The sequence below is a fragment of the Dipodomys ordii genome, unplaced genomic scaffold, assembly GCF_000151885.1.
Source record: "Dipodomys ordii isolate 6190 unplaced genomic scaffold, Dord_2.0 Scaffold2, whole genome shotgun sequence".
Classification (NCBI taxonomy): Eukaryota; Metazoa; Chordata; class Mammalia; order Rodentia; family Heteromyidae; genus Dipodomys; species Dipodomys ordii.
Genome location: NW_012267218.1, coordinates 32,152,207 through 32,179,166, shown reverse-complemented (window position 1 = coordinate 32,179,166; position 26,960 = coordinate 32,152,207). Strand labels below are relative to the sequence as shown.

General features: G+C 42.3%; 1 protein-coding gene across 3 annotated transcripts in view; it reads left to right on the top strand.

Moving 5' to 3' along the window:
• Rhoj (ras homolog family member J) overlaps window positions 1-26,960 on the top strand; it is a 90,075-nt gene that overhangs the window by 60,836 nt on the left and 2,279 nt on the right. The window contains exons 3-4 of one of the 3 annotated variants that reach the window (XM_013013970.1): window positions 15,751-15,915; window positions 19,087-19,182. In XM_013013970.1, coding sequence (XP_012869424.1) covers window positions 15,751-15,915; window positions 19,087-19,182 — 261 coding nt within the window. Of the gene's footprint in view, window positions 1-15,750; window positions 15,916-19,086; window positions 19,229-26,960 lie in introns of all 3 variants that reach the window. The other 2 variants (XM_013013975.1, XM_013013981.1) reach the window with 2 other exon arrangements.

Below are 26,960 nucleotides of genomic sequence, written 5' to 3'. Positions count from 1 at the left end.
CCCCCGACACTCACTCTCTCTCTGTCTTTCTCTGTCTCTCTCTCTCTGTCTTTTCTCTCTCTCTCTCTGTTTCTGTCTTTCTCTGTGTGTGTGTGTGTGTGTGTGTCTCTCTCTCTCTCTCACACACACACACAAAGCAAAGCTAAGCTTACTTAGATTCAAGACGTCATTCCAAATAGTCCAAAAATACCAACACATTTTTTTTCTCTTCCTAACAACCCTAAGGCCAGCATTTTATCATATCTATTTTACAGAAAAGGAAAGAGAGGCAGAAAGAACTTACCTAAAACCTCACTGTAATACCTGACAGGGTGGGGATTTGAACACAGAGAATTTGTCTCTTTGCCTCCTGATTGTATACACAGTGGACTAAGATTTCACAAAGCAAGCTTGGCTGAGGGAGTAATATGAACATGGGACTGATGCTGTGGGTGGGAGGAAGGAGCTGTGCTCCGTGCGGCTCTCCACTACTATGGGGTTGGTCCCTGAGCCAGCCGTACCTGCAGGGCACATGGAAGCTTGTTAGAAATGCAATTCTCCGGCTGTGTCCTCCAATCTTGCTGCTGAATAAGAAGCTGTGATTTTACAAGGTCCCCAAGTGATTCACATGCACAGAAAGTCCAAGAAGCACTGAAAGATCTCCCCTCACCCCATTTCCCTCCTCCACCTCACCCCAGCACCATCACCCCATGCCCTCCGTGAACCTGGAAGGCCCAACAAGGGGCTCTTGTAAGTGAAGACACTATCTCTTCAAGGAGCACATACTTTGCCAATTCAGCCTGCATTACTAGATTAACTAACAGAAGGCAAGAGAGCCAGTCCCTAGTGGCTCACGCCTGTAATCCTATCTATGCAGGAGGCTGAGATCTGAGACTTAGGTACAAATCCAGCCCAGGCACCAAAAGGCCATGAGACAATTATCTCCAATAAAAGAGCAAAAAAATGGAAGTAGAGCTCCTGCCTTGAATAGGAAAGTCAAGTGAGAGTGTGAGGCCCTGAGTTCAAGGCCCATTGCCAGCTCCAAAAGAAGGAGATGAGGCGTAGGGCCAAAGGAAACTTCACCTCTCTCCATTCACATGGTTTCAGGATTTTGCATTTTCGTTTTCCAACTCAATGGCCATTTCTTATTCACCTAGAGTGGTACATTTAGCGTCCTTAACTATACATTCAATAAACAATCCTGTTGGCCAGCAGACTTATGCAGCAGGACTCGGATTTCCCACAGGGGAAAAAAATCCAAAATACAGAACACTGTGAAGCCCAATGCAGACTCACTGAGCAACAGAGCCCTCTTCTCCCCTTCCCTCCAGCAGTCCAGCAACCCCTGGTCTCCCTAACTTTTCTATCATGACTGCCCTATCTATCCAATAGCTGACGGGTACAGAATCAAACTGGTATGAGCCTTGCAGAGTACCAGTTATTTGTCCTACCTTATCTAATTCTGATGTTTCTCTTGACTCTTGGTTTGGGGCTTTGAGGTTTTAAATATATAGTGTCTGCTGCCATCTTGTGGTAGGTTAAGCAGATGCTGGATAACTAATAAACATTTGTGGGTAACCACAATTTCTTCCATACCTGGGTAACTCCTGAGTCTATGCTGATTCCTGGAAAAGAAAATTTGAAAGATGCTTGATCTGTCACTTAAAATTCTGAGTTACAGAAATCATGGGTGGGGAACTAGAGCAAGTATGACAGAAACTACAGGGTAATCAAAGTGCAAATGCCAATTTATTTAAGCAATATTGTTCTTGCTCCCCCATTTCACAACGCTGTCCTTTCTCATTAAGTTTTTGAAAGAGGAGTTAATTTCACCAGCACAAATTTGAATGCTAGTTGACCTTTGTGAAAACCCTTGAACACATGCATCAGCTGTCTTTTCTCACACATAGCAACAAAAGGATGAAATTGAAGTTTATAAGAAGTAAACTGAGCCAGGCGCTGGTGGCTCATGGCTGTAATCCTAGCTATTCAGGAGGCTGAGATCTGAGGATCGTAGTTCAAAGCCAGCCCAGACAGGAAAGTCCGTGAGACTCTTGTCTCCAATAAAAACCACTAGAAGACCGGAAGTGATGCTGTGGCTCAAGTGGTAGAGCGCTCGCCTTGAGCTGAAGCGCGCAGGGACAGCACCCAAGCCCAGAGTTCAAGCCCCACAACCGATAAAAAAAAAAAAAAGAAGTAAACTGAATATATGCAGGACTTAATACCATCCAACTAAGCTTTGATTGGAAGTGAAGTTGTGTATATTGAGAATACATTTGTCGATGGCCTTGGAGGGCTTGAACAAGATATGTGTCTGGAGATTTCTGTGTTCTGGATGGACACTCCAGGAACTGGCTTTAATTTGATCAGGTCATTGACAGATGCACTATATCCAGTACCTTTTGATGTATGGTAATAAGTAACTAAATGAGTATACCTAGATTTGGTCACAGCTGTATCTTGGTGAATGTGGGTCTGAGTTCAGTGCATTTGATTATTTAATGGTCTGTTTTGTTTTACCAGATGTTTATTAAACATCACTAATGAACCAGTCTACTAGGTAGAAGGATTACAACATGAAATACACTAGTTCTGCCCTACCTGTGCTCATCTAGGAGGAGTATTCTTATTAAGTAAGCAGAAAATTATAATACAGTGTGGTCAATTCTGTGGTGGAAAGAGGCCCAGGTGCTCTAGAAGTGCCCAGAGGGGATCCTGGCACAAAAATGGCAGTGTCTGATTTGAGTTCCTAATGGGATAATCAGTCAGGAATGGGAAGGTGAAAGAGAGTCGACACAAAGAGATCAGTGTTTTCAGAGCACCAAGCATAAGGAATTATGAGGAAATGGAGAATAAAGGCACTTTGCTGTAGCTGGGGAAGACAATACATGAAAATGAATAAAGTATCCAGTGGGAAAGAAGACAGCGAGAATTTGCATTTGTCTTTGCCATTTCATTAAATGTACATTGATTCTGTTGCAGGGATAAAGGCTAGCAATTGATACCATTGCTCTTAGAGTATGGGGGGGGGCGATGCCGCTCTGTCTCTGGGACTCATGTTTTGCTTTGGAAGATCTGCATTTTATCCTCGCCTAAAAAGATGAAAATTATGGAACACATGACCACTCAGATTTGGCTGTCCCAGCTCAACCCAAAATCATAGCATCAGCCTTTGTGGTGAACATTGAGGCCCACGTGGACATTTCTGTATGTCTCTGCTGCCACGTCTGGGTCAATGGGTCCCCTCGGTTCAGAAGTGCCACAGAAGTGTCTGTGCCAACCCTGGAAAGACGCTTTCTCAGAATAGAGAAGATGGAGGGGTAGAAACCGGAAGTAATGTTCTTTTCAAAATGTTGTTAACATTCACACAGTATATTCTTACATAGGAAAGGACAATTTCTGAATCAGTCCAAAAGAAAATCCATTTGCCTATTTCTCTTTATATTCTAGATAGTGAACAAAAGATATGCATAAATTAGGAGTCCCAAAATTTGCACATAATAGCTAAGAGATGCATTAAAAAGTTAAATATCGATAGATCTGTAAAAATTCTCTCTGTATAGTGAGCCTGCCATACCCATGGGTTCTGCAAATGATATGACTGACTTTAGGTCAAAAATATTTGAGGGGCTGGGAAGGTGGCTCAGTGGTAGAGCGTTTGCCTTGCATGCCAGAGGCCCTGGGTTTGATTCCTCAGCACCATATAAGCAAAAAGAAAAAAAGCCGGAAGTGGCGCTGTTGCTCAAGTGGTAGAGCACTAGCCTTGAGCAGAAGAGCTGAGGGACATGGGTCATGTGCCATGTAGATGTCACATAAATCTTGCATGACACACATATGTGCCTTATAGGACAAATGTGAGACAGGTTATACCCATATGATATATGACATGTGTTAGCATGATGATATATGACAAATAGCATATAGCACATGACATGACATGTTTAACATGTAACATGTGCATGATATGTGCATGGCACATAACATGGTATATAACATGAATGATATGTGTATGGTGCATATGGCATGTATAACATGTTGCAGGTGGGGTACATGACATACAAGACATGTACACTCTGTGTGGGACACATGTAGTCTGTTGCAAATGACATGTATTTCACAAATTATGAGTGTCACATATGACGTGTATGTCATGTAGTAGAGGTTGCATGCATTGCATATATGTTACATATATGTCATGTATGACATGCATACCTGTATGCCATGTATGTCATTTGTGATATGTATCATGTCATATGTGACATATTGAGACATGTGTGGGGTGTTACATGTGTGACACATTGCATATGTTATCTGTCACAAATGCCATGTGACACATCATATGTGTCATATGCCATGTTTGCTATTCATGTAACATGTTCGTGTCATGTGTGTCATGCATGGCACCAGTGTTATATATGCTGTCACATGTCAGCTGTATGTCGTGTATTGCGTCATGCATGTTATGTGTTTCATGTACTGTGCATGTGGCATACATGCATATCATTGGCCATGTTTGTGTCACATATACCATGTGTGTTGTATGCCTCTTATCACATGCATAACACATTCTGATGACATGCATGTCCCACCTGATGTTTATCATTTTGGTCATGTCATTTTGATATGTGTGTCCATTTTGGCATGTGTTATTTTGACCTATGTGATTTTGACATGTTTTGCTTCTTACATGTATGTTGATTTTGACGTGTTGGTTTTGTCTATTTTCACAATTTTTGACCTGTCAGTTGTCATGTGTGTTGATTTTGATGTGTTGGTTTGTGTGACAGATTTTCCATGTGTGCCAATTTTGACATGCATGTTGATTTTGATGTCATTTGTGACATGTGTTGGGTTGGGCATGTGTGTCCATTCTGACATGCATTTATTTGGGCATTTGTGTTGATTTTGCCATGTGTGTCATTTATGGCATGTGTCAATTTTGACATGTATGTTGACTTTGACGTGTGTCTTTCATTTTTGAAGTGCGTCCATTTGAAATGTGTGTAGTGTTATGTGAAAGTGGTTTTTCTCTTAAAATATTTTATGATATTCTATACCATTATTTCAAGGAAGAGGTGATATGGTATGTACATGAGATGAATTGAGTTGAGTAACATCAGCATCATGATGCAGCCTTAGGATACTGCAGCACAGTGAACCCCAGCAGTGTTGATTAACCATTGAGGATCAGTGGTCTCATGAGCAAGATGGTGTGGACACATTGGACAAGTGATGTTTGTATCTTGAATAGGATGGAGAAGGGATGCATGAAATTTCATCACAAACTCCTGATGATGTACAATGTAAAACTCATTAACTGTTTATTTCTGGTACTTTCCATTATTTTCAGACAACACAGGGAATGGAAGCTACAGAAAGCTTATTAGCAGGGACCGAACTTTTTCCTTCTGAGCTGTGTACATGAGTATTAGTAGCATCTAAACCTTCAGATGAGCCAGAAACAACATATAATGGCGACAGTGAGTTTCTCTTGGCATCAGATACTCAACCATTTCTCATTGCTGTTGGGCTATTCTTTAACAAGCTGTCTATGATCTTGTATATCCTAGAGTTTACCTCTCTGATTTTATATCTCTCAATCCCTGAATCCTTCCATGCTTGTGCAGTGGTGCTCTTGTAATAACTAATTGTTTAGATTCCAATAATGCCTTCTGTTCTCTCAAAGTGTAACCCCATACCAGTATTGACCCTCAGCCCACCATGAGAGAAACCCCACACAAGCCTCTCCTCCTCCATAACTTCTCATCCCTTTTTGAAATACATTTCCTTTGGGAAATGAGCTGTCACTCCTAGTTTACCGGGCTTGGCCTTCCAAATGCAGATGCAGATTCAGTCTGCTTGGAGAAGAGTCCTGAAGAGCCCTCCAAGCAAATTGTCTTGGTATCATTGTGAGTCATCATTTAGAAAATACGAACGCATGGTGTTGCAGTTGTCCATTTATTTGCCTGTATTCTCCACTAAGCTGTAAGCATCAGGTGGCAAGAAATACATTGCATCTTGTTCATTCCTAAGAAACACATAATCTAGTAATAAGAGACAATATATTTTTGTCAAATCAGAGCACAACTTGGGTGACTTTTGACTCTCCAGGGACTCTGTGGTATAACCTTAAGGTTGTTAAGTTGGAGTCTCTGAATAAGTGAGATGTACCAAAGCCACATTAGTAAGTTGTGTCTCACAACACCTTAAAATACTATTTCTCCCAGAGTGCTGAAATCATTCCTAGGAATTTTCATGAGATATATTAGAACTCAGCCAGTAAATGCTAATGATGTCTCTCTCTCACTCTCTCTCTCTCTCTCTATATGTGTGTGTGTGTGTGTGTGTGTGTGTGTGTGTGTGTGTGTGTGTATGTATGTATATATATGAAGATTTGCTAAAAGTCAAAGCCAATATTACCTTCCTTAATATATCATTATTCCTTATTCTTGGCCAAATTTTACTAAGAGCTTCTTCTGAGAATAACATGGTAGGATAAGTTAAGAATAAATTGTTAGGTATAAATGCCATTTGAAAGTCCAGGTAAATGTCAAGGTAAATGCAAGAAATGTGGGTGGGACTAGATAAAACACACACACACACACACACACACAGCCTTTGTAGTTTTATTTTTTATACATGTTAATATACTTTTTAAGTATTATGCAGAAGATGGCTTAGATATAAATCAGTTGAAAAGAAACTGTTTCTTCCGCAAGGACTCTTTTTTTTCTTTGTAACTCCTCGCATTACAGGTTTCCACTAATCATCACAGCTGCTTTTGCAGCCTTACCCCATCCAAGTAGAAATTGTATTTGAAAAACCATGTTGCAAAAAAATCCTGGTCAAAACGTTTTTAAAGTGACATCGTTAAATATGATTCCCTTGGGGGAATTGTAATACTGGTTAAAATTAAAAGAAGACTGGATGAGATAATTTATATGAGTTCCTACTTTGTTATTGTGACATATGGAAAGTATTGCATGTTGGTAACTGTCTTCAAATTACACAATAGTCAACTTCCAAAAAATAAAAAAATACAATTATAACTGACTACTAATGCAAAGTATTGTCCTATTACACATGTTGATAATTTCTTAAGGGACAGAAAAATAACTCATAATGCAGTAACTAGTAGTGTCATAACTACAGTAAATATTTGATACTTATATATCCTTGTTTAATACATTTTTAAATTTTTTGATGACATATATTGACACATCCATAAATTGTAATATTAAAATACAGACCTATTTATCACCTGAAATATTTATCTTCTTTATGATATTGGAGTTATTTTTTCAGGGCCTCATGCTTAGGCAAACACTCTGCTACTTGAGTCACGCTCCTACCTCGTTTTGCCTTATTCTTATTCTTTGTTCTGGCTGGTGTTATATACTTGATCCTCCTATTTGCACTTCTCAAGTATCAGAGGTGACCAAGGGTGAATCGTGATGCCCAGCCCAACAGTTACCATTTCTTGGCATTGGGAACATTTACAATCCTCTCTCCTAGCCATTTTGAAATATGCAATTAGTTGTCACAGATGTAGTACTGTGTTTAGAATATTGCAAGTTATTCTTTTTTTTTCTTTTTGGTTGGTCGTGGGGCTTGAACTCTGGGTCTGGGCACTGTCCCTCAGCTCTTCAGAGCAAGGCGAGCGCTCTACCACTTGAGCCACAGCATCACTTCTGGTTTTCTAGTGGTTTATTAGAGATAAGAGTCTCAATGGACTTTTCTGCCAGGTCTGGCTTTGAACCGTGATCCTCAGATCTCAGACTCCTGAGTAGCTAGGATGACAGACGTGAGCCACCAGCTCCCGCCTAAGTTATTCCTCTTATCTACCCGTATCCACCAACAATCATCTCTCTATCCTCCTCCCTCACCTTCCCAGCTTCTTGTAATCCTCATTCACTCTCAATACTACAAAATCAACCTGTTCAGCTTCCAGATGTCAGTGAAAGCATGCCCCATTTGTTTGCTTGTGCCTGGCTGATTTCACACAGCACATTATCTTCTAGGTTTGTCCATACTGGGGCAGATTAGAGAATTTCATTTTTGTGGCAGAATGTCATTCTCTTCTGTATATGTTCTGTATATGTTTTCACCCATTAGTCTGTCAGTAGTGGTGGGGTTGGGGGGGGTGTTCTTTTGTTTTTTTGTTTGTTTTGCAGGAATAGGAAGTGAACTTCCTATGCATGAACTGTACCAAGTGAGAAAAGTCTCTTGGAATACTAGTTTGAGAAACTAAGGCCCTTCTAGGAAGCCGACAGGAAGTGCTATTATAGAAATGGGGATAGCTGATGGAGACATGCCACACATGTATTATCCTGTCGGCCATACCCATGTGGACAAGCATATGGAGGATTTCCATTTTCGTATGTGTATGGATAATTCATGACAAAACTATATGGAGAAGGTATGTAGAAAGCTTCCTGCTCAGGTGCAATCTGTACTGTAACTCATTGTATCATGTGTGGAGCCTGAAACACAAATCATCACTTGTGCATTTCACTCAGCACGCCCTCCACATGGCCCTTCCTTTCCTTCCTTCCTGTCTTTTTTCTTTCTTTCTTTCTTTTTCTTTTCTTTCCTTCTTTCCTTTCTTTTCTTTCTTTCTTTTGCCAGTCCTGGGGCTTAAACTCAGGACCTGGACACAGTCCCTGAGCTCCTTTTTTTTTGGGGGGGGTCTGGTCATGGGACCTGAACTCTGGGCCTGGATGCTGTCCCTCAGCTCTTCAGCTCAAGGCTAGTGCTCTACCACTTGAGCCACAGCGCCACTTCTGGCTTTTTTTCTTTTTGCTTATGTGGTGCTGAGGAATCGAGCCCAGGGTCTCAGACATGCAGGGCAAGCACTCTATCACTGAGCCACCTTCCCAGCCCTCCCTGAGCTTCTTTTGCTCAAGGCTAGCCCTCTACCACTTGAGCCACAGCACCTCTTCCAGCCTTTTTTGTTCATGTGGTGCTGAGGAATGGAACCCAGAGCTTCATGCATGTTGGGCAAGCACTCTAGCACTAAGCCACATTCCCAGCCCCACATGATCTTTTCTATCTAAGCCACATTCTCTCCTAAAAATATACATGTGTTTCCAGCTACATGCTACCAGGACACAGGGTTTTCATATAAGCTTTATCATGTTTCCTGGTTTAAAAAAAAAAGCTATTGTGAAGATTGAAAGAGGAAGAAGGAAGAAAACTAGAGGGGAGAAAAGGAAAGGGGGAAGAGAATGAGATGTCAAAGGAAGAAAAAAGAAGTGGGGCACTTAAGTGATGGAGAACACACAGATTTAAAGCCAATACCAAGAGAAGCGGGGGGTGGGGGGAAGAGTCCTTCAGTAGAAAGTGGAAAAGACTAAGCTTCTAATGGCAAGCCTTCTCTGGGGATACTGAATGGATGCTGGCCCTGCCTTTCTGCAATCAATATATCCATTTACAGTGAAGCTAAAGAAAGGCTGATGGTAATGGGGTCCCCTGCATTACCACCTCCCAGGGTCAGTGCTGTGGGAATAGGAGAGAAAGCTAAAGATGGATAAGTGACATCATGGAGTTGAGGGAGAGGCTCAGGTAACTTCCCTTGTTGTGAATGGGATCGCAGTGAGTTGATTTCAGTCATCAGAATCAGCAGGGAATCAGACAAGGAAGAGCCAGAGGTAGAGAGAGAAGAGCTGTGGGAACCTGAGCCACAGGAGATTCTCAGTGTCCCATAAATACACAGCAGAGGAGGAGAGACATGAGTTAGTGGCTTGCTCTCTAATGTGTCATGGGGGGAGCAGAGTCCTTCGGCTGGACCAACCATTTGCTAATGGCAAGGATAGCCAAAAAGAGAAAGTGGGAGGACTTTTGGATTGCACTTTTGTATTTTGGCTAATATGCCACAGGTGAATTTGTGTTCAGAACTGTGTAGCTTCCCTGAAATATGGTGTTCTCAGCATTTTTCTTCTGAAATGGAAGCATATGAATTTTCACCAACATAGAACTAGTGACTTCAGTTTAAAGAGACAATGTTTCCTTGTTAGCCTGTAAGTTACTAGGAGACGATAAAAGTACTAAATAGCATGGAGAGGCATCTTCAAAGGGTTAATGTAAAGCTCAAAACAGCCCTCCAACAAGCTTATTTTCTCTGAGGAGCTTAATCATTGTCAGGAAATCACTCCCAGATTATACTGTGAGGTTTGATCAGAGACTAACCTAGTAATAGGACTGTTCATGACAGAAAAACCACAAGAAAGAACAGATCTGCTGTTAACAGATGAGACTCCAGGCTGGGCACCCATGGTTCACAATAATCCTAGCTATTCAGGAGGCTGAGATCTAAGGCTTGCAGTTCAAAGCCAGCCCAAGCAGAGTCCATGAGACTTATTTCCTCTTAACTGGCAAAAAGATGGAAGTAGAGGTGTGGCTCAAATGGTCAAGTGCCAGCCTTGAGTGAAAAGCCTAAAGAACAGTACTGAGTTCAAGCCCCAGTATTATCACACACACACACACACACACACACACACACACACACACACACACACACACACACATTATGAGATTCCAGGGCATGTTCTATTAATTTTAAATGAGAACAAGTTTTTATAGCTTTCTACTTCTATCTCCTCCCCACCCCATCCTCACCTCCTGACTATGCCCGTCAGAGGTTCATGGACTACATTCCTCTTTTCACTCTCCCATTAGAGTAAGTGAATGGAGTATGGTGCCAGCGGTTTAATCTCTCAGTATGAATCAGTACTAGGAATTTTCTTTCCGAATTAAAAATGCCATCCCAACAAGATAGCTGGATTGATGGCATTCTTGCATGTGTCATTCATCATGATTGCTGCCATATATGACATGTGTTGCATATATGACATGTATAACCTATACAGCATACATGGCATTGTAACATATATGGCATGTGTGATATAACATGGCATGCACGACATAAAAGGCACTATGACATCTGACATATATGGCATATGACAGGTATGGCATGTGGCATGTGTGGCACGTATGACTAATGCGGCATGTATGTAATGCATACCGTGCATGACATTTAAGGTGTGTGACATGAATTGCATGTATGACATGTATAATGTGTGAAGTGTGTGGCATAAGGCATGTACACTGTGTGTCATTTATGACATGCATGGCATTTATGGCATGTGTGGCATATGACAAGTGCATGTATGTCAATAAACAATCATATATAATTGTGTTTTGATCAATGTCTATTATATTCATGTTGTAAATACACCAATGAAATCCCTTTATATAATTCCTCTATGCTATTTTTAAAGGGAAAATGAAAAAAAACTGTTTTGGGTCTTCAAATACGTGCAGATTTTCTGCTTCATTTCCCATAATTAATATTTAGTTTTATTTTATTTGAAAGCATACCTGATTTGATTTCTCTTTTTTTGTTAAAATGTGGTTTCTAGTGCAGAAATGACCTACAGTAATGGTTCCACTGAGCTTGACAATGATCTGTGCTCTGCTATTGTTTTACAAAATACTCTGCGAGTGTTAATAGTATTCAGTTAACTGATAGTGCTCTTCAGTCTAAATATGCCTTCACTCATTTTCTACCTGATGGTTCTTTCCATTACTATCTGGGATGTTGAAATTTCTAGGTATTAAAAGGAATCTGTCTAGTTCTTTTTGTAGTTCTGTCATTTTTTTTCTCACATTTGGTAGTTTACTGGACACATGTGAATTAAAGCCTTTTACATCTTCTTGCATATGTATGTATACCTATTATCAATTTTTATTATGAAATCTTTTTAATTTGTGATTATTTTTCTTGCTCTGTCTGATTTGCTTGAAATTAATAAAGGCTCTCCAGCTCTGTTCTATAAAACAAAAAGAAAGAAAGAAAAGCTCTGTTTATTTGGAGGTCACTGGCGACCCCATTTCTTTCAATGAGTCAGTCACATTCTTGGAAGGTTTGCAGTATGCAACGCGCAAGAGGAGAACGAGACAAAAAAAAGTGAATCATCTTGAGCTAGCCCCAGGCCTAGATATGGTGACAGTCCCAATGGGAAGAAGGGGTGGGGGGCAGGAAGAGTAGGGAACAGTTACCGATTGCAGCTCAAGATAATTCATAAGTCAACTTGCTACTCTCTGAGGAAATACTCTAGAGATAAAGGAGAGACATAAACAGTGCTGGGGAGAGAAAGTGTGGAGTTTAGAGCTGGTTTTTAAAGAAGAAAGGGGAGTCCCAAGAGATAAGCTATTCACACACACACAAACACACACACACACACACACCGCCACCCCTACCATCCCTCACAGCCCACCCAGACAGACATGGGCATAACTGGGCTAAGATGCCGTCACTAGCTCTAACCCTCACTTCCTACTGTAAATGTTAGCATTTATTTAGCTTTGCATTCAACTCCCCATTCTTCATTTTCATAGAAATGTGCCTCTTCAGCTCTTTTGTTGTTGTTATTGGTGGTGGTGGTGGTCATGGGGCTTGAACTCTGGGAATGGGTGCTGTCCCTCAGCTCTTCAGCTCAAGGCAAGCACTTTACTATTTGAGCCACAGCACCACTTCCCATTTTCTGAGTGGTTTATTGAAGAGTCTCATAGACTTTCCTGCCCCGGCTGGCTTTGAACCATGATCCTCAGATCTCAACCTCCTGAGTAGCTAGGATTACAGGCCTGAGTCACTGGCGCCCAGCTTCAGCTCTTTGATTTTCACGTTTCTGTATTCTTGATATCTTGCCTTGTATTGTACTTAAGTACCTAAACTCTTTGCTTAAGTTTTGGTGGTGGTGGTGGTGGTAGTGGTGGTTGTGTGTGTGTGTGTTGTGTGTGTGTTCCAGTACTGGGGTTTGAACTCAAAGCCTTGAGCTCTCATTTGGCTTTTTCACTCAAGACTGTTTGCTGCTCCACCATTTGACCCACCCTTCCACTTGTTTTTGCTGGTTAATTGGATATAAGAGTCTCTCAGATTTGTCTACTCAGGTTGACTTTGAACTTTGATCTCAGATCTCAGACTACAGGCAAGAGCAACTTGTGTCCCACTTTGTTTTAATCATAGCAATGATAATAACTACACATACTGAGCCCTGTTCTGGGTGCTTTGATGAGCTCAATGATACAATGTGGCCACCAGGCAGAGACAACCACACCTAACAGTCCAAGGCACTTCCTTCCAGTCACATGTGTGCGTGTTTGTCTGTGCCTTTTTATAAAGATACCAGTAGCGTCAGTAGAAAGGTAGTCAGGGTGATGGCTCATGCCTATAAGACCAGCATTCGGGAGGCAGAGACAGCCTCTTGAGTTTGAGGCCAGCCAGGACAATACAGTTAGTTCCGGGCCAATCTGGGTTACACAGCATAACCCTATATCAAAAATACAGTTATGTGCTGGAGACATGACTCAGGTGGTAGAGCGACAGCCAATGAGCAAAAGCCACAGATGCTGAGTGAGTTCCAGTCTTAAAAGAAAAAAAATATGAACTAAAATCCATGGCATTGCTTTTTAAAATAAGTGGCCTAACAATATGAACTATATATATTAATGTCTTTAAATTAAACATTATGTACATAAGGAAATCTTAGAAGCTTGGAAGGGCAATTAAGGCAGTGGTTCCTTGTAAGAGAAAAAATCATGGAAAACACATTGGAAATGGAAACAAATGTTCCTTTTTTTTTTTTTTGGTGGTCAAGGGGCTACTTCTGACTGTTCCCTCCTTATCTCAGCATTTTGGCAATGCCTGCATTTGCAGTGAATACATCAGTGTTTCATAATTTTTGAACTGCAAGGAAGAGCAGTCAGGACTCCAGCAAATGAGTGGATTTGCCAGCTATGTTTACGATACACTATCTAACCTGTGTGTGAGCATGTGGGTCTGGTTGCACGTGTGCACATGAAGTGTATGCATGTACACACTGCGCTCTATATACATCTTTGAATGCATGTTAATGGGATGTGTAAATATACAGGGTGTGAGCATATGTACACACATTACTTTCAGTTTATTGGTTCCTAAATTCTATGAAAACATGTAAGACTTCCTACTGAAAGATCTGGAGAAGTCTTGGGAACAAAAAGATCTGCATTGTATTTGTTTGCCCATCTTGTGTGGTTGAAGTAAATTTAGAAACAAGACCCAAATTTTTAGCTCTAAATCTTCACCCCACATATTTCTTCAAAACAAACAATGCTTTGTGTTGTATTGTGGTTAGCTTATTCCACATTAAGTGTGGAAACAATTTCCCAAAACTGTATAAGAAAAGATTGCTTTGCTTTGGCCAGGGGCCTACTGATTTAAATGCATGCTTTGTATAGGACAATCACAATGTGAGAAATGCAGTAACTTTGTTGTTTTTGTTGGCCATGGGGCCTGAACTCTAGGCCTGGGCGCTTAAGTAATTTTTTATTGAGATTAAATGATTACATAAATTTCACAGTATTGTGGGATAGTGATAGTTAAAGTTACAAACACATTTTAACCTTCACAAGGCAAATTGTCATTATCATGATCTATAAAGTTTGTGAATTCTGTGAACTTTGACAATACAACTATTTCTTCCAAATCAGGTGATATGTACATTTCTTTCCTTTTGCTTAGTGTTAGCTGTTCCCTTTTTCCCTCTCATTCCCTCCCTCCCATCGCTACCCTTGAGTTGCTTAGTTCATTTTCATCAATGTCTAGTGCAGCTGATGGGCCTCTCTGTTGTATTTTTTCCTGTTTTCCTCTGATTCTGTGCCTTCCTCCTAGCTTCCTTCAGATGTGCACATGTATATACCATATTTGAGGTCACAAACATGGAGTCATCTAGAAATGATACAGCAAATTAAGTAGAGGTCCTGTGTTTCTTGAGTCCTGTTTACTTAGTCATATCTCCTTGCATTTTGAATTTAACAGCCACAGATCAGGGAGACCATGTGCCGTTTGTCTCTCTGATTGCAGTGACTTTTATTGAATTACACACTGGAATGGGGGAACTTTTAAATAATAGAAACTGAGTAGGATGGTGGTTATCAGGGGTATGGAGGAGCAGGAAATGGAGAGGAGATCGTTTGTAGGTACAAAGCTACAGTTACACACAAGGAATAATTCTAGAGAGCTAATGTACACAGCGTGAGGACTATATTTAATAATACCTATATTGTATACTGGAAATTCACTAAGAAAGAACATTTCAGGTGCTGTTACCCACTTAAAAGATAACTGCTTCTGGAAATGGATATGCTAATTTGACTATGTAAACATCATATTGTGCACCCAAAGTATAGATAATTTAGTCGTGAAAAATAAGTGGGTGGCAAAGCATGGTGGTCACACCTATAATCTCAGCTATCTGGGAGGCATAGAAATAGGAGGATCATAGTCCAGGTCTACCCAGGCCCAAAGAGGGAGGAGGGGAAACTACAAGATTCTATCTGAAAAATAACTAAAGCAAAAAGGGCTGGGGATATGGCTTGAATAGTAGATCACCGGCCTAGAAAGCCTTGAGTTTCAACTCCAGTTCCACCAAAGAAAGAAAGAAAAGAAATTTAAAAATAAATGGGTGAACTTCACTGTGTATAATTTATAGTATAAGAAAGTGGCTCACATCTTTTTAAGTTCATCTTCAGAGGAAAAGGTGTGTGATGTCAATGTATATGTGCAACGTGCAGTGTCATCAAGAAGGAGCTTTCCCGAGGGATGGCTCCTTTACTTCTGGTAATAGAGAGACCTACTACACTCCGGCACAGGGGAAGGAACTGAACCACCATCTACCACAGTGGTTCAGCCCCCCAGGCTGAACAAACTCTTGTCTGCTCCTCCCACAGGAGGACTACAACCAGCTGCGACCTCTCTCCTACCCCAACACCGATGTGTTTTTGATCTGCTTCTCCGTGGTCAATCCTGCCTCCTACCACAACGTCCAGGAGGAGTGGGTCCCAGAGCTGAAGGACTGCATGCCCCATGTGCCTTATATCCTGATTGGGACCCAGGTGAAAACGGGGACCATGGCTGGGTGGGGTGGGCTGCGAGAGAGACCTTTTGCTAACACCACGTTTTCTACCAAAGCTATGGAAGAGGCTCGGGCTCTTATCTCTTCCGAGAACAGATGTTCTTTAGGCATGCATGATGACTTAGTCTGGAGCAGAAAATGAAATTTATATTGACTAGTTATAACTTCATATTAAATAATATGAAGCAGGAAGTTTTGATATGGCCTTTCAAAAATAATCTCAAGCCAGGTGCTGGTGGCTCGTGCCTGTAATCCTAGCTTCTCAGGAGGCTGAGATCTGAGGATCGAAGTTCAAAGCCAGCCAGGGCAGGAAAGTCCATGAGACTCTTATCTCCAATTAACCACCAAAAAACCAGAAGTAGCTCTGTGGATCAAGTGGTAGAGCCTTAGCCTTGAGCTGAAGAACTGAGGGACAGTGCCCAGGCCCAGAGTTCAAGCCCCAAAACTGACAAAAAAATAATAATCTCAACTTTTTTTTAAATAACAAAATAGTGTGTGTCTTGGAGCTTGAACTCAGGGCCTGGGTGCTGCCTCTGAGCTTTTTTCCTCGGGGCTAATGCTCTACCACTTGAGCCACAGCTCCACTTCTGGCTTTTTTGATAGTGAACTTGGGATAAGCATCTCACAGACTCCTGCCGGGGCTGGCTTCAAACCACAATCCACAGATCTCAGCCTCCTGAGTAGCTAAATTATGGGTATGTGCCACCATGGCCCAACAGACAAAATAATTATTTAATATTCTTCTCTGGCCCTAAATGGGAGTAATAGAGTAAGAATATTGGCTGAACAGATTTTCTAAAACTTTTTCTAGCTGAAATCCACAGGTGTTTTAAAATCACAAAATAGGTGTGAAGATCAAAATGACCCCAGTAATCGAGATGGGCATATGGTGACAGAGCTCCTTCATAACACACCAAGAGATGGAAGAGAGAAACCATTTGTTCTCTGTCTTCTTTTTAAAACCTTGATCATCTGGATCTTAGGGAGAAAATAAGGTTGAAATACACGTACAAGATAAACACACTTGGATGGTCAAGACCTTTCAAGTGTTTGGAAATTAATAAAGTTCTATAATTTGAATTTCCAAATTGTATACATGGATTAAAGCCTGCCCTGGCTTTTTGTAGTTTTCAATGGTCTTTGCTTTCTTAAAACCTTCAAGTACTATTCCAAAGACAGCGGAAGCCAGCAACCCTGAGGGGCTTTATGATTTTGTTTTGGTATGATAACTCTCCCTGTTTGGTAAACATGAAGGTTGGGTGTTTTGTTTTGATCTTTACGTAGTTGTGTGAAGGAGTTGCCATTCAACAAAGTAGTTTATGAATACTGGGCATGCTGATCAGTGTCCCCCTTATCCTTCTCCCCCTTCCCTCCCAACCCCACCCCTTCCCTCAATGTTGGATATGCCTTGAATTTTATAACTGCATCCCCCCTTCCTCTCTTTATTCATCCTCCCCCCTCCTCTTGCTCCCTCCTCCTCCTACTTGTTTTGGTTTGTTTGTGCCAGTCCTGGGTTTGAACTTAGGATCTGGTTGCTGTTCCTCTTGCTCAAAGCTAATGCTCCACCGCTTGAGCCACAGTTCTACTCTGGCTTTTTGCCGGTTTATTGGAGACGAGGGTTTCATGGACTTTCCTTCCCAGGCTTGTTTTTGAACTAGGATCCTCAGATCTCAGCCTTCTGAGTAGCTAGGATTACAGGTGTGAGCCACCAGCATCCAGCCGTCCTCCTTTATTTTTATTTTTACAGGTCTTGGGGCTTGAACTCTGGGCCTGATGCACTGAGATTTTGTTTTTGCTTAAAGCTAGCCCTCTACCACTGGAGGTACATCTCCTCTTCCAGCTTTTTGGTAATTTATTAGAGATAACTGTTTCATGGACTTTCCTGCCCAGACTGGCTTCAAACCAGAATCCTCAGATCTCAGCCTCCTGAGTAGCTAGGATTACAGGCCTGAGCCATGAGCACCCAGCCAATATTCCTTTATTTAAATGAAGTCTTTTGCTTTAAATTACAAATATTAACATTTTTCCATACTGATGGAGCCTGGAAGGGACATTCAAACACATTAGGGTCATTTTTGAGCCTATTTGAGCACATACACTAAGTGGAATAATTAAGAAGAAGAAAAGGAGGAGAAAACAAAACGTGGCTTAGTAGGGTTGAGCGCCAGGCTCATCAATGAACAGATTGGTTTTTCTTTAAAACACCAGGTCTGTGTGCTCACTCTCAAGTTCATATACACAGTAAAGTTGAAATGCACCCAGGATATTTAATTGAATTATCAACTCTAATATGTGCTCCCTTCCATGAAATTCTGTCTTTGCCAAGATTCATGTTTATTCATTGAAGAAACCTTCTTTAGAAACTTCTCTTTGGAACTTGCTTTCCAGAGCTCTCCAGATCTTTGTTATTTGATGAATAGTCTCATAGGGAGCAAATCTCCCCCCACCCCCACTCCCCACCCCCCCCAAAAAAAAACAGATGAAGATTTGATTTGGAAAAGAAAGAAAGTGGCAGAGCTAGGAAATAAGTAGTAAATAATGAGTCATATCATTTAGGGTTAAATAAATCACCGCGGCTGTGTTGCTTTTTGCCTGGTTGTCTTGTCTGCCCTTACCAATGAAATCGAGAAATCTATCAACAAATAAAAATCACAACAGCACCAGAATTACAGCAGTAAGCCCTTAGCCCCCGGGTGACCGCTTTGAAGCAGACAGAATAAAGACATGCCAGTATCTATTTACAAAGAAAACATCTTACCTTTTCAAACAGAACAAGGGCCTGGGTGATGTACTTTCTTAAAGAAAATTCTGCAAACGCAGATATTTGGGAGGCTAAAATAACTCTAGGTCACAGTTAGTAAGTGGATAAAACAAACAAGTTCAAGCCCTGTAACTCATTCCTATAATCCTAGCTTCTTAGGAGGCTGAGATCTGAGGATCACAGTTCAAGGCCAGCCCAGGCAAACGAATCCAAGTAATGATCTCTAATTAACAAGCAAAAAGCTGGAAATGGAGCTGTGACTCAAGTGACAGACTGCCAGTCTTGAGTCCATGCAAGAGCCCAAGGCCCTAAGTTCAAGTCTCAGTATGGTACACATACACACACATGCACATACAGACACAAGTTCATCATGGGTATGTTTTTTGCCAGATTGATCTCCGGGATGACCCCAAAACCTTGGCCCGTCTGCTGTACATGAAGGAGAAACCCCTCACCTATGAGCATGGTGTGAAACTTGCCAAAGCGGTACAGTCAGATTTGAACTCAGTTCTTCATGCATGCCGAAGGATGGGTGTGTTCTTGGGAATGTGTGAGCAATATAGGATTTGCTTTCCACCATGATGTGTTCAGAATCATTTTGTTCTGTCTCCCCTCCTTGTGTTTGAAGGGGACGGGAGGAGGCCATTTGGTTGGTGTTCTTGTCAGCCAGCACTGCCTGTTTCTCATTAAGAAAGAAATCTTGTGAGTCAAAGCAGCTATAACACTTATTATTTTGATTTAGCAGCCTCAAGAACATCTACTTGCCATGTTCAGTGGGCATTAAAGATGAACATTTGCAACTCTCATTGCTTATTATCAGTGTAACTCATTTAAATGGCCCAAGCAAGGCATTTTGTGATTTTCTTGGGAGAGACTGAGGTGAGAATCTGACAGGGTTATATTTATCCCATATTTCCTCCACGTATAATGAAAAGCCACTTGGGCTGTTGCAAACAACATACGGAAAAATAACACACACCGAAGATCAACTTGTTGGGGAATCTAAGCAGCTGCTCACAGATTAAGGCAATTTGCTCAGAGCTGGGTCTGTTTTCCCAGACCTTTCTTCATTCTTGAGAGTTTACCAAGATAACAACTGCGTGGAGGAAATACTTCACAAAGAATTTGCCAGACCACAAATCTTGGCCTCTCTGCTAACCACAAGACATCTGCAAAGCAACCACTAAAATGGACACAAGTAATCCATGAACAAGGAGGCGTATAAAATCACACTCCCATCATTTCAATTCATTAACCTACTGAATTAATCACAAATCCATTGATCCAAGTAGGCTTTACATTTTTCTATTTTACTTTCTTCTCTTCTTCCTCCCTCCCTCCACCACCCAGCCACACATTAGGAATTGAATTCAGGATTTCACAGTTGCTAGGCAAGGATTCTATCTAGCGCTTGGGACACATTCGGAGGCCTTTTTGCTTTGGTCCATTTTGTAAGAGTCTCACACTTGTGCCCACGCTGGCTTCAGATATGTGCTGTTAGGCTTGGCTTTGTTTTACTTTGTAAGAAAGTAACCCTGAAAAATGCATTCCCTGGGGAGTTAGAAGTCTCTGTCTCTGTCTCTCTCCCCCCACACACACACCAGTTCATAACAATATTAACTAAGCTGAGTACAGTAGATCAAACCTGTAATCCTAGATACTCACTTGGTGGAAGTCAGGGGATCATGGTTGGAAGCCAGCCTGAGCGTGAAAGATTCTCCATTGGTTGAGCTATTCCATCTCAACTGGAGATGGTGGTATGCCTGTTGTCCCAGAAGAAGTACCGTGTCTGGGTGCAGAAGCACATGTTTGTCATCCAGTGGCAAAGAAGCACAAATAGGAGGATTATAGTTCAAGCTAATCTAGGTCTAAAGAAAATAAGCCTCACAAAAATAAGCAATGAACAAAGGGGCTGGGAACATGGCTTAAGTGTGGTAGAGCACCTGCTGAACAAGCAGAACACTCTGAGTTCAAACACCAATACCACCAAAAACAATGTAGTATGCATCTCCTTTTCAAGGTCATTTATAGATGACAAAAAGTGAATAAAAAGGATCAAATAAGATGTCCTTAGGCACTGCACTCACAAGCACATCTCAGGAATGCCAGACTCTTCCTACTTTTGTGAACTGTCATATGAACAGTCCAATTCCAGCCATTGTAAGAGGATTTTTGCTTGGCTTTAGTTGTTGTTTTGTTTTGTCGGTCATGGACCTTGAACTCAGGGCCTGGGAGCTGTCCTGGAGCTTTTGTGCTCAAGGCTAGAGCTCTACCACTTTGAGCCACAGCTCCACATCAGTTTTCTGGTGGCTAATTGGAGATAAGGGTCTTTCCTGCCTGGGCTGGCTTCAAACTGCAATCCTTAAATCTCAGCCTCCTGAGTAGCTGGGATTACAGACCTGAGCCACCAGAGCCCAGCTTAACCCCGAGTTCTTAGGACACTAAGCATTTTAACAAATTTTCCATAATTCAGGCTCACAATAATCCCCATACATCCAGAGAAAGTCTCACTTCATCAATCAGGGGTCTGGAAGGAGACACACATTTGACTCACACCCCTAAAAATAACAAAGAAATCCCCATCCAGCTCTGTGACACTGCTGCATGGGCCTCAGACCAGAAATGCCATATGCATTTGTGCTGGGAGCATGAATGCTTCCTCCTCCCCAAGCATTCCTTCAACCTCAGCCACTCCCACTACCACACTTAAACACACAGCTCTAGAAATAATCACACAGCATCCTAGCACGAGGTCCCCGGGCCTCTCTCCCACCTTTATCCCATCAGTTTCCTCATTTCTCACTTGGTTTTGTGGGGGGATTCCTCCCCCACTCCAAGGAAGTTACTCTGAAGCCTCCCATCTCATGTCATTTCAGACGTATTTTAAGAATAATGGCTGAGCTCTCCAATTGCCTGCCTTTTTCCAGTCTCTCCTAGCAACTGCACTCTGCTAGACAATCAGGTTCAGCTTACAAAATCCAATTTAGAGGAAAAGCCAAACAAGGTTTTTAACTTGTTTCATCCCGATTCCTGTAATTATAGAGATGCTTTAAGTGTCTCTAGTCTTTGCTTCTCCGGCCAGTAGTTGATTACAAGAGCTAGCATGGACAGAGTGTTCATAATGTGCAAGGCTGCAGGGCCATTGCTTCACATGATTCATCGTAATTACCCCTCACAGCCACCCCCAGAGGGGTGTATAGTAGTACCACTGCTTCCCTAGAGGAAACTGAGGCTGATGGATGAAGGACACATAGCTAGAAAGCAGCAGAGTGGGAGCAGGAAACAATGCTCTAAGAAACCCTTAGGTTTGGAATGTCTCTTGGTTGTTGCTTGTTTGGGGTTTTGTTTGGTTTGTTCTGGTACTGGGGTTGGACCTAGGGTTTGGACACTGTCCCTTAGCTCCTTCACTTAAGACTGTGCTCTACCATTTGAGCCATAACTACACTTCTGGCTTTGTTGGTATTTAACTGAAGTCTCACAGACTTTCCTATCTAGGCAGGCTTCAAAGCACAATCCTCAGATCTCAACCTCCTGAGCAGCTTGGATTACAGGTGTGAGCCACCAGTGCCCCCGTTCAATTATTGTTTTTAATCCTCAGCCTACACTTATATAAATGTCCATATACTGCTACTAGAACTACTCAAAATAAGCACCTACTTATGTCCCAGGTACCATTCTGGATACTACAGCTGAGCTCAAGGATTAACATTGGACATTCTTTCTCATTTCCATCGGATGAAGCCCAAATATGACTTCTTAAGTTCAGATTTATTACTTTTTTTTGTTTTTGTTTTGAGACAGGGTCCAGGCTGACCTTGAACTCACAATTTTCTTCCTGTGCACCACCACCCCCAGCTTAAACTTCCTGTATTATTTCTTCATACGACTCTTTCCCGTTTTTCTTCTGGCTCATCTTTGGCTTCTCTTTGTCCTCTCCCACCATCTTCTTCACCTTGTGCTTTCTGTTTTTGTCTCTCTAACTTGACACCTGTTTCCCTTGGGTTTTTAAATGCCCAGATGGGATTAAAAGCAGCAAAAAAACACTGTAGTCAGTGTTAGTTGATGAGGAACAAGTAGAGTCTTCCATCCTGCCTTGTATGCAGGGACGCAGGGGCCTGCCCTGTCGGCCATCTCCTTTTCTTCCCTGGTTATGGCAGGCAGGTCACTTCACCACAAGCATGGCCCATAGGCCAGAAGCAGAGAGAGCCAGGCAAATAAGCACATGGCATGACGGGGCAGAGTGACAGGCCCAGGCAAGGCACATGGACACACTCCAAGAAGGAAGGGCCTAGAAGAGGCTTCCCAACACACCAGACATGTCAGCTGGGGATCCTCGACCCTAAGGTGGACAAAAACAGGCAGGGACACCAGTGTTCAGAGGCATCTTCTCAGGCAGTTTCCAGTGTCTTGGATCAGTCAATTTACCCATAGAGAGCTTGATCAATTCACACAGATTTGGATGCTAGTACTGGGGCTTGAACTCAGGACCTTATACTCTTGCTCAGCTTTTTTTTTTTTGGTCAGTCATAGAGGCTAACCTCTGGGCCTGGACACTGCCCCTCAGCTCTTCAGCTCAAGGCTAGCACACTACCACTTGAACCACGGCATGACTTCCGGCTTTTTTCTGCTTATATGGTGCTGAGAAATCGAACCCAGAGCCTCATGCATATGAGGCAAGCACTCTACCACTAAGCCAACTTCCCAGCCCCTTGCTCTTTTGCTCTTAAGTCTAGCACTCTACTGCTAGTCATACATCTACTTCCAGCTCTTCGCTGGCTAATTGGAGATTATTTGGACTCTGGTCTTTAGATCTCAGCCTCCTAGAAGCAAGGATTACAGGCATCAGCCACAAGCACCTGGCTCACACTGTTTGTTTGTTTTGTTTTGTTTTTTTTGTCAGTTGTGGGGCCTGAACTCTGGGCCTGGGCGCCTTCCCTCAGCTCTTCAGCTCAAGGCTAGTGCTCTACCACTTGAGCCACAGCACCACTCCCGGCTTTTCTGCTTATGTGGTACTGAGGAATTAAACCCAGGGCCTCATGCATGCAAGGCAAGCACTCTACCACTGAGCCACTTTCCCAGCCCCACACTGTTTGTTTGTTTGCCAGTCCTGGAGCTTGAACTCAGGGCCTGGGCATTGTCCCTGAGCTTCTTTTGCTCATGGCTAGTACTCTATCACTTGAGCCACAGTGCCATTTCTGGTTTTTTCTGTTTATATGGTACTGAGGAATTGAACCCAGGGCTTCATGCATGCTAGGCAAGCATTGTACCACTAAGCCATATTCTCCCAGCCTTACCCAGGTATTTTAATGTGTTTTAGTAGCCAACATTGAACTCACTGGTCACACATCAAAACTCTGGCATTTTCTGTGCACTGATGACATGTTTCCCAGCTTTGGAAACAATTACATTTCAGCTATTATGTAAAATTATCAGAAAAGTGTCTTCCTTATTTATAGCTCCAGTCTCTTTTTTTTCTTGAAAATATGTCCATTTGCAGAAAAGTGAGACTTTTATCTCCAATTAACCACTCAAAAACAAGAAGTGGCACTGTGGCTTAAGTGGTAGAATGCTAGCCTTGAGCTGAAGAGCTCAGGGACAGTCAAGTTCAAGCCCCACTTCCAGCTAAAATAAAGAAAGAAAACATGTCCATTTGGTAAAGCATGTTGCAGATTGCTAGCATGCATGTCCAAACAAGAATCCCCAAACCCTGAGCTCTTGCAGATGGATTCTAAACATATTGCTGAATACATCACTCCAAAAAGATTGCTGCCCTAGAAAAAAGTTCTCAAAAAAGTTCTCTGTTTCACATTTGATGACACAAATGGATTTTTTTTCCTTTATGGCTGTTAATATAGCTCTGCCTCTTCCCTGAACCAACAGGAATTCCTCTCTTCAGCCCTCGGGAACGTAAAATGTGGGACCAGTACGCACCTCAGAATCAATTCTCTTTTTTACACATCAACATCTGCTGGCTACTTTTCCAGGAACTCAGAATATTATGTTAACCTCATTACATAACCATGACTTTATCTACTGTCGCATTAACTCCAGTGAGGTCAGAATGGGGAGAGACAAGTTCGGGCTCATCCGGCACCATCCAATAGCAGAGTCTCCTCTGCTGGCAGTTGGCGGTGCTTTGGGAAAGAAGAAAAGAGGGGTCCACCCATCCTGCAGGACCCCTCACACCACCATCCTGCTAGACTGCACAGTGAAAGCAGAGTGCAGCTCAGTTCAGAGCTCAAAGTTCAGGATCAGCTTGGTAGGAAGTCCATCCATATACCCCCCTCTTCTGCCATGGTGGCCCCAGGGTCCCTTCTAGGTATTTAGCATGATGGACAGGAGCTGCCTTAATAAGCAATAGGTTCCCTCACTAAATGTTTGTATGCCCCTCTCCCCACACCATCCCATGTTTATATCGTACTCCCCTCTCCCCACCCGCCCCAGGTTTATATCAAGCATCAACACTGTCCCCAGATACAACAGATTATATTTCCTGACAGTATTAGGAAAAATAGTCTCTGCCTTCTACTCCTCTTTCACAACCTACTGTTTTCCATTACTTTTTAAAAGGAAGCTATTTCCTCATCTAAAGGTCAAACTGTGGTCAAGATAAAAACCACGAGACAAGTTTACAATACCCAGTGATGGTTTCATCACCCAGTGATGCTTTTGATATTTTCTTTTGGCTTATTCTTGTCATTAAAAAAAAAAAAGGCAGCTGGGCGCTGGTGGCTCACGCCTGTAATCCTAGCTATTCAGGAGACTGAGATCTAAGCATCACAGTTTGAAGCCAGCTAACGCAGGAAAGTCTGAGACTCTTAACTCCAATGAACTAACTACTCAGAAAAAGCTGGAAGTGGCGCTGTAGTAGTGGTAGAGCGCTAGCCTTGAGCAAGAGAAGCTCAGGGACAGCACCCAGGGCCTCAGTTCAAGCCTCAGGACTGGTATGCACACACACGCACACACACACAAACAAACACACATACACACATGCACACACACACACACACACACACACACACACACACACAAAAGTGCATAGTATCTATTGGAGAAGTTAGAAAGTAATTTCCAGGCCCGGCCAAAACCATTCTATTTCATATAAGTCTTTGTATCTGTGGCCTTTCCAATGCGTGACTTAACCTATTTCTCTGTCTTCTTGACCAGATCATCCCAGGGCTGAGTGATAAGGGTCTCGGTTACCACAGGCAAAGGCCCAGAATTGAAGTCTGGTCTTCTTACTTCCTACCTAACGCCCTGGAACAGTCTGTTTTGGAGCTGTGCCTACTCTAGTCTGAGCTAAACAGGTTTTTCCCTCGTCCACTCATTGCAAATGGACTGGCCACAGCCAAACATGTTCTCAGCAGTGTCCTGTTTGGCCCACAGGATGGTTTTTATAAATAACTAAATATTAAATATCCAACTTCCAACTCCTCTTGAACAATACAGACTTGAGCAGCCATGACCCAGCCTTCCCCTAGGGAGACAGGGAAAGAGCACACACACACACAGCCAGGACGCAGGCTTCCCCGCCCACCACGGCCTCACTGCTCCGTCAGCCCACTCCACACTGCTTTATTTGTCTATGTAGCAGCTGGCCTCGGTGGGCATGGGATTCTGCTACCCTGTTGTAACTGCTCATCGCCAGACTTGGCAAGCAATCACCATCCAGCCAGACTCCTCTGAATCACCCTTAACGTGCCAAAGTTAGTCTTACTATATGAAATGAAAAATAAAAGTTTTTCTCCAGATGCTTTCCTCTGAGGAGAGCCACCCTGCTGGCGTTCCCCTGAGCTTGTGGGCCATCACACCCCTGATCTCCTTCGGTGAAGCTGTCTGCCAAACAAGCTGTGGTTTTCTTCAAGAAAGCTTACAGTTCTGGCTTGGCTTGCTGCTTCTCTTGAGGATTCTATGATTATCGAATATACTGTGGTTATAAAATTAACCAAAAGCTTTGAAATAAAGCTCTAAACAAGCACAAAATACTTTACCCTTAATGTACCGACTGGGTATAGGGTATATACTCCCACCACTGGGGAGGTACAAGTTAGAGGATCATAAATTCTAGGTTAACCTTGACTACATAGTGAGTTCCAGGCGAGTCTGAGCTACATAGTGAAACTCTAACTCAAAAAATACAAGAGCTAAGCCAGGTGGTCAGTGGCTCATGCCTGTAATTGTAGCTACTTGGGAGATTGAGATCTAAAGATCATGGTTCAAAGCCAGCCCAAGCAGAAAAGTCAGTGAGACTTGAATCTCCAATT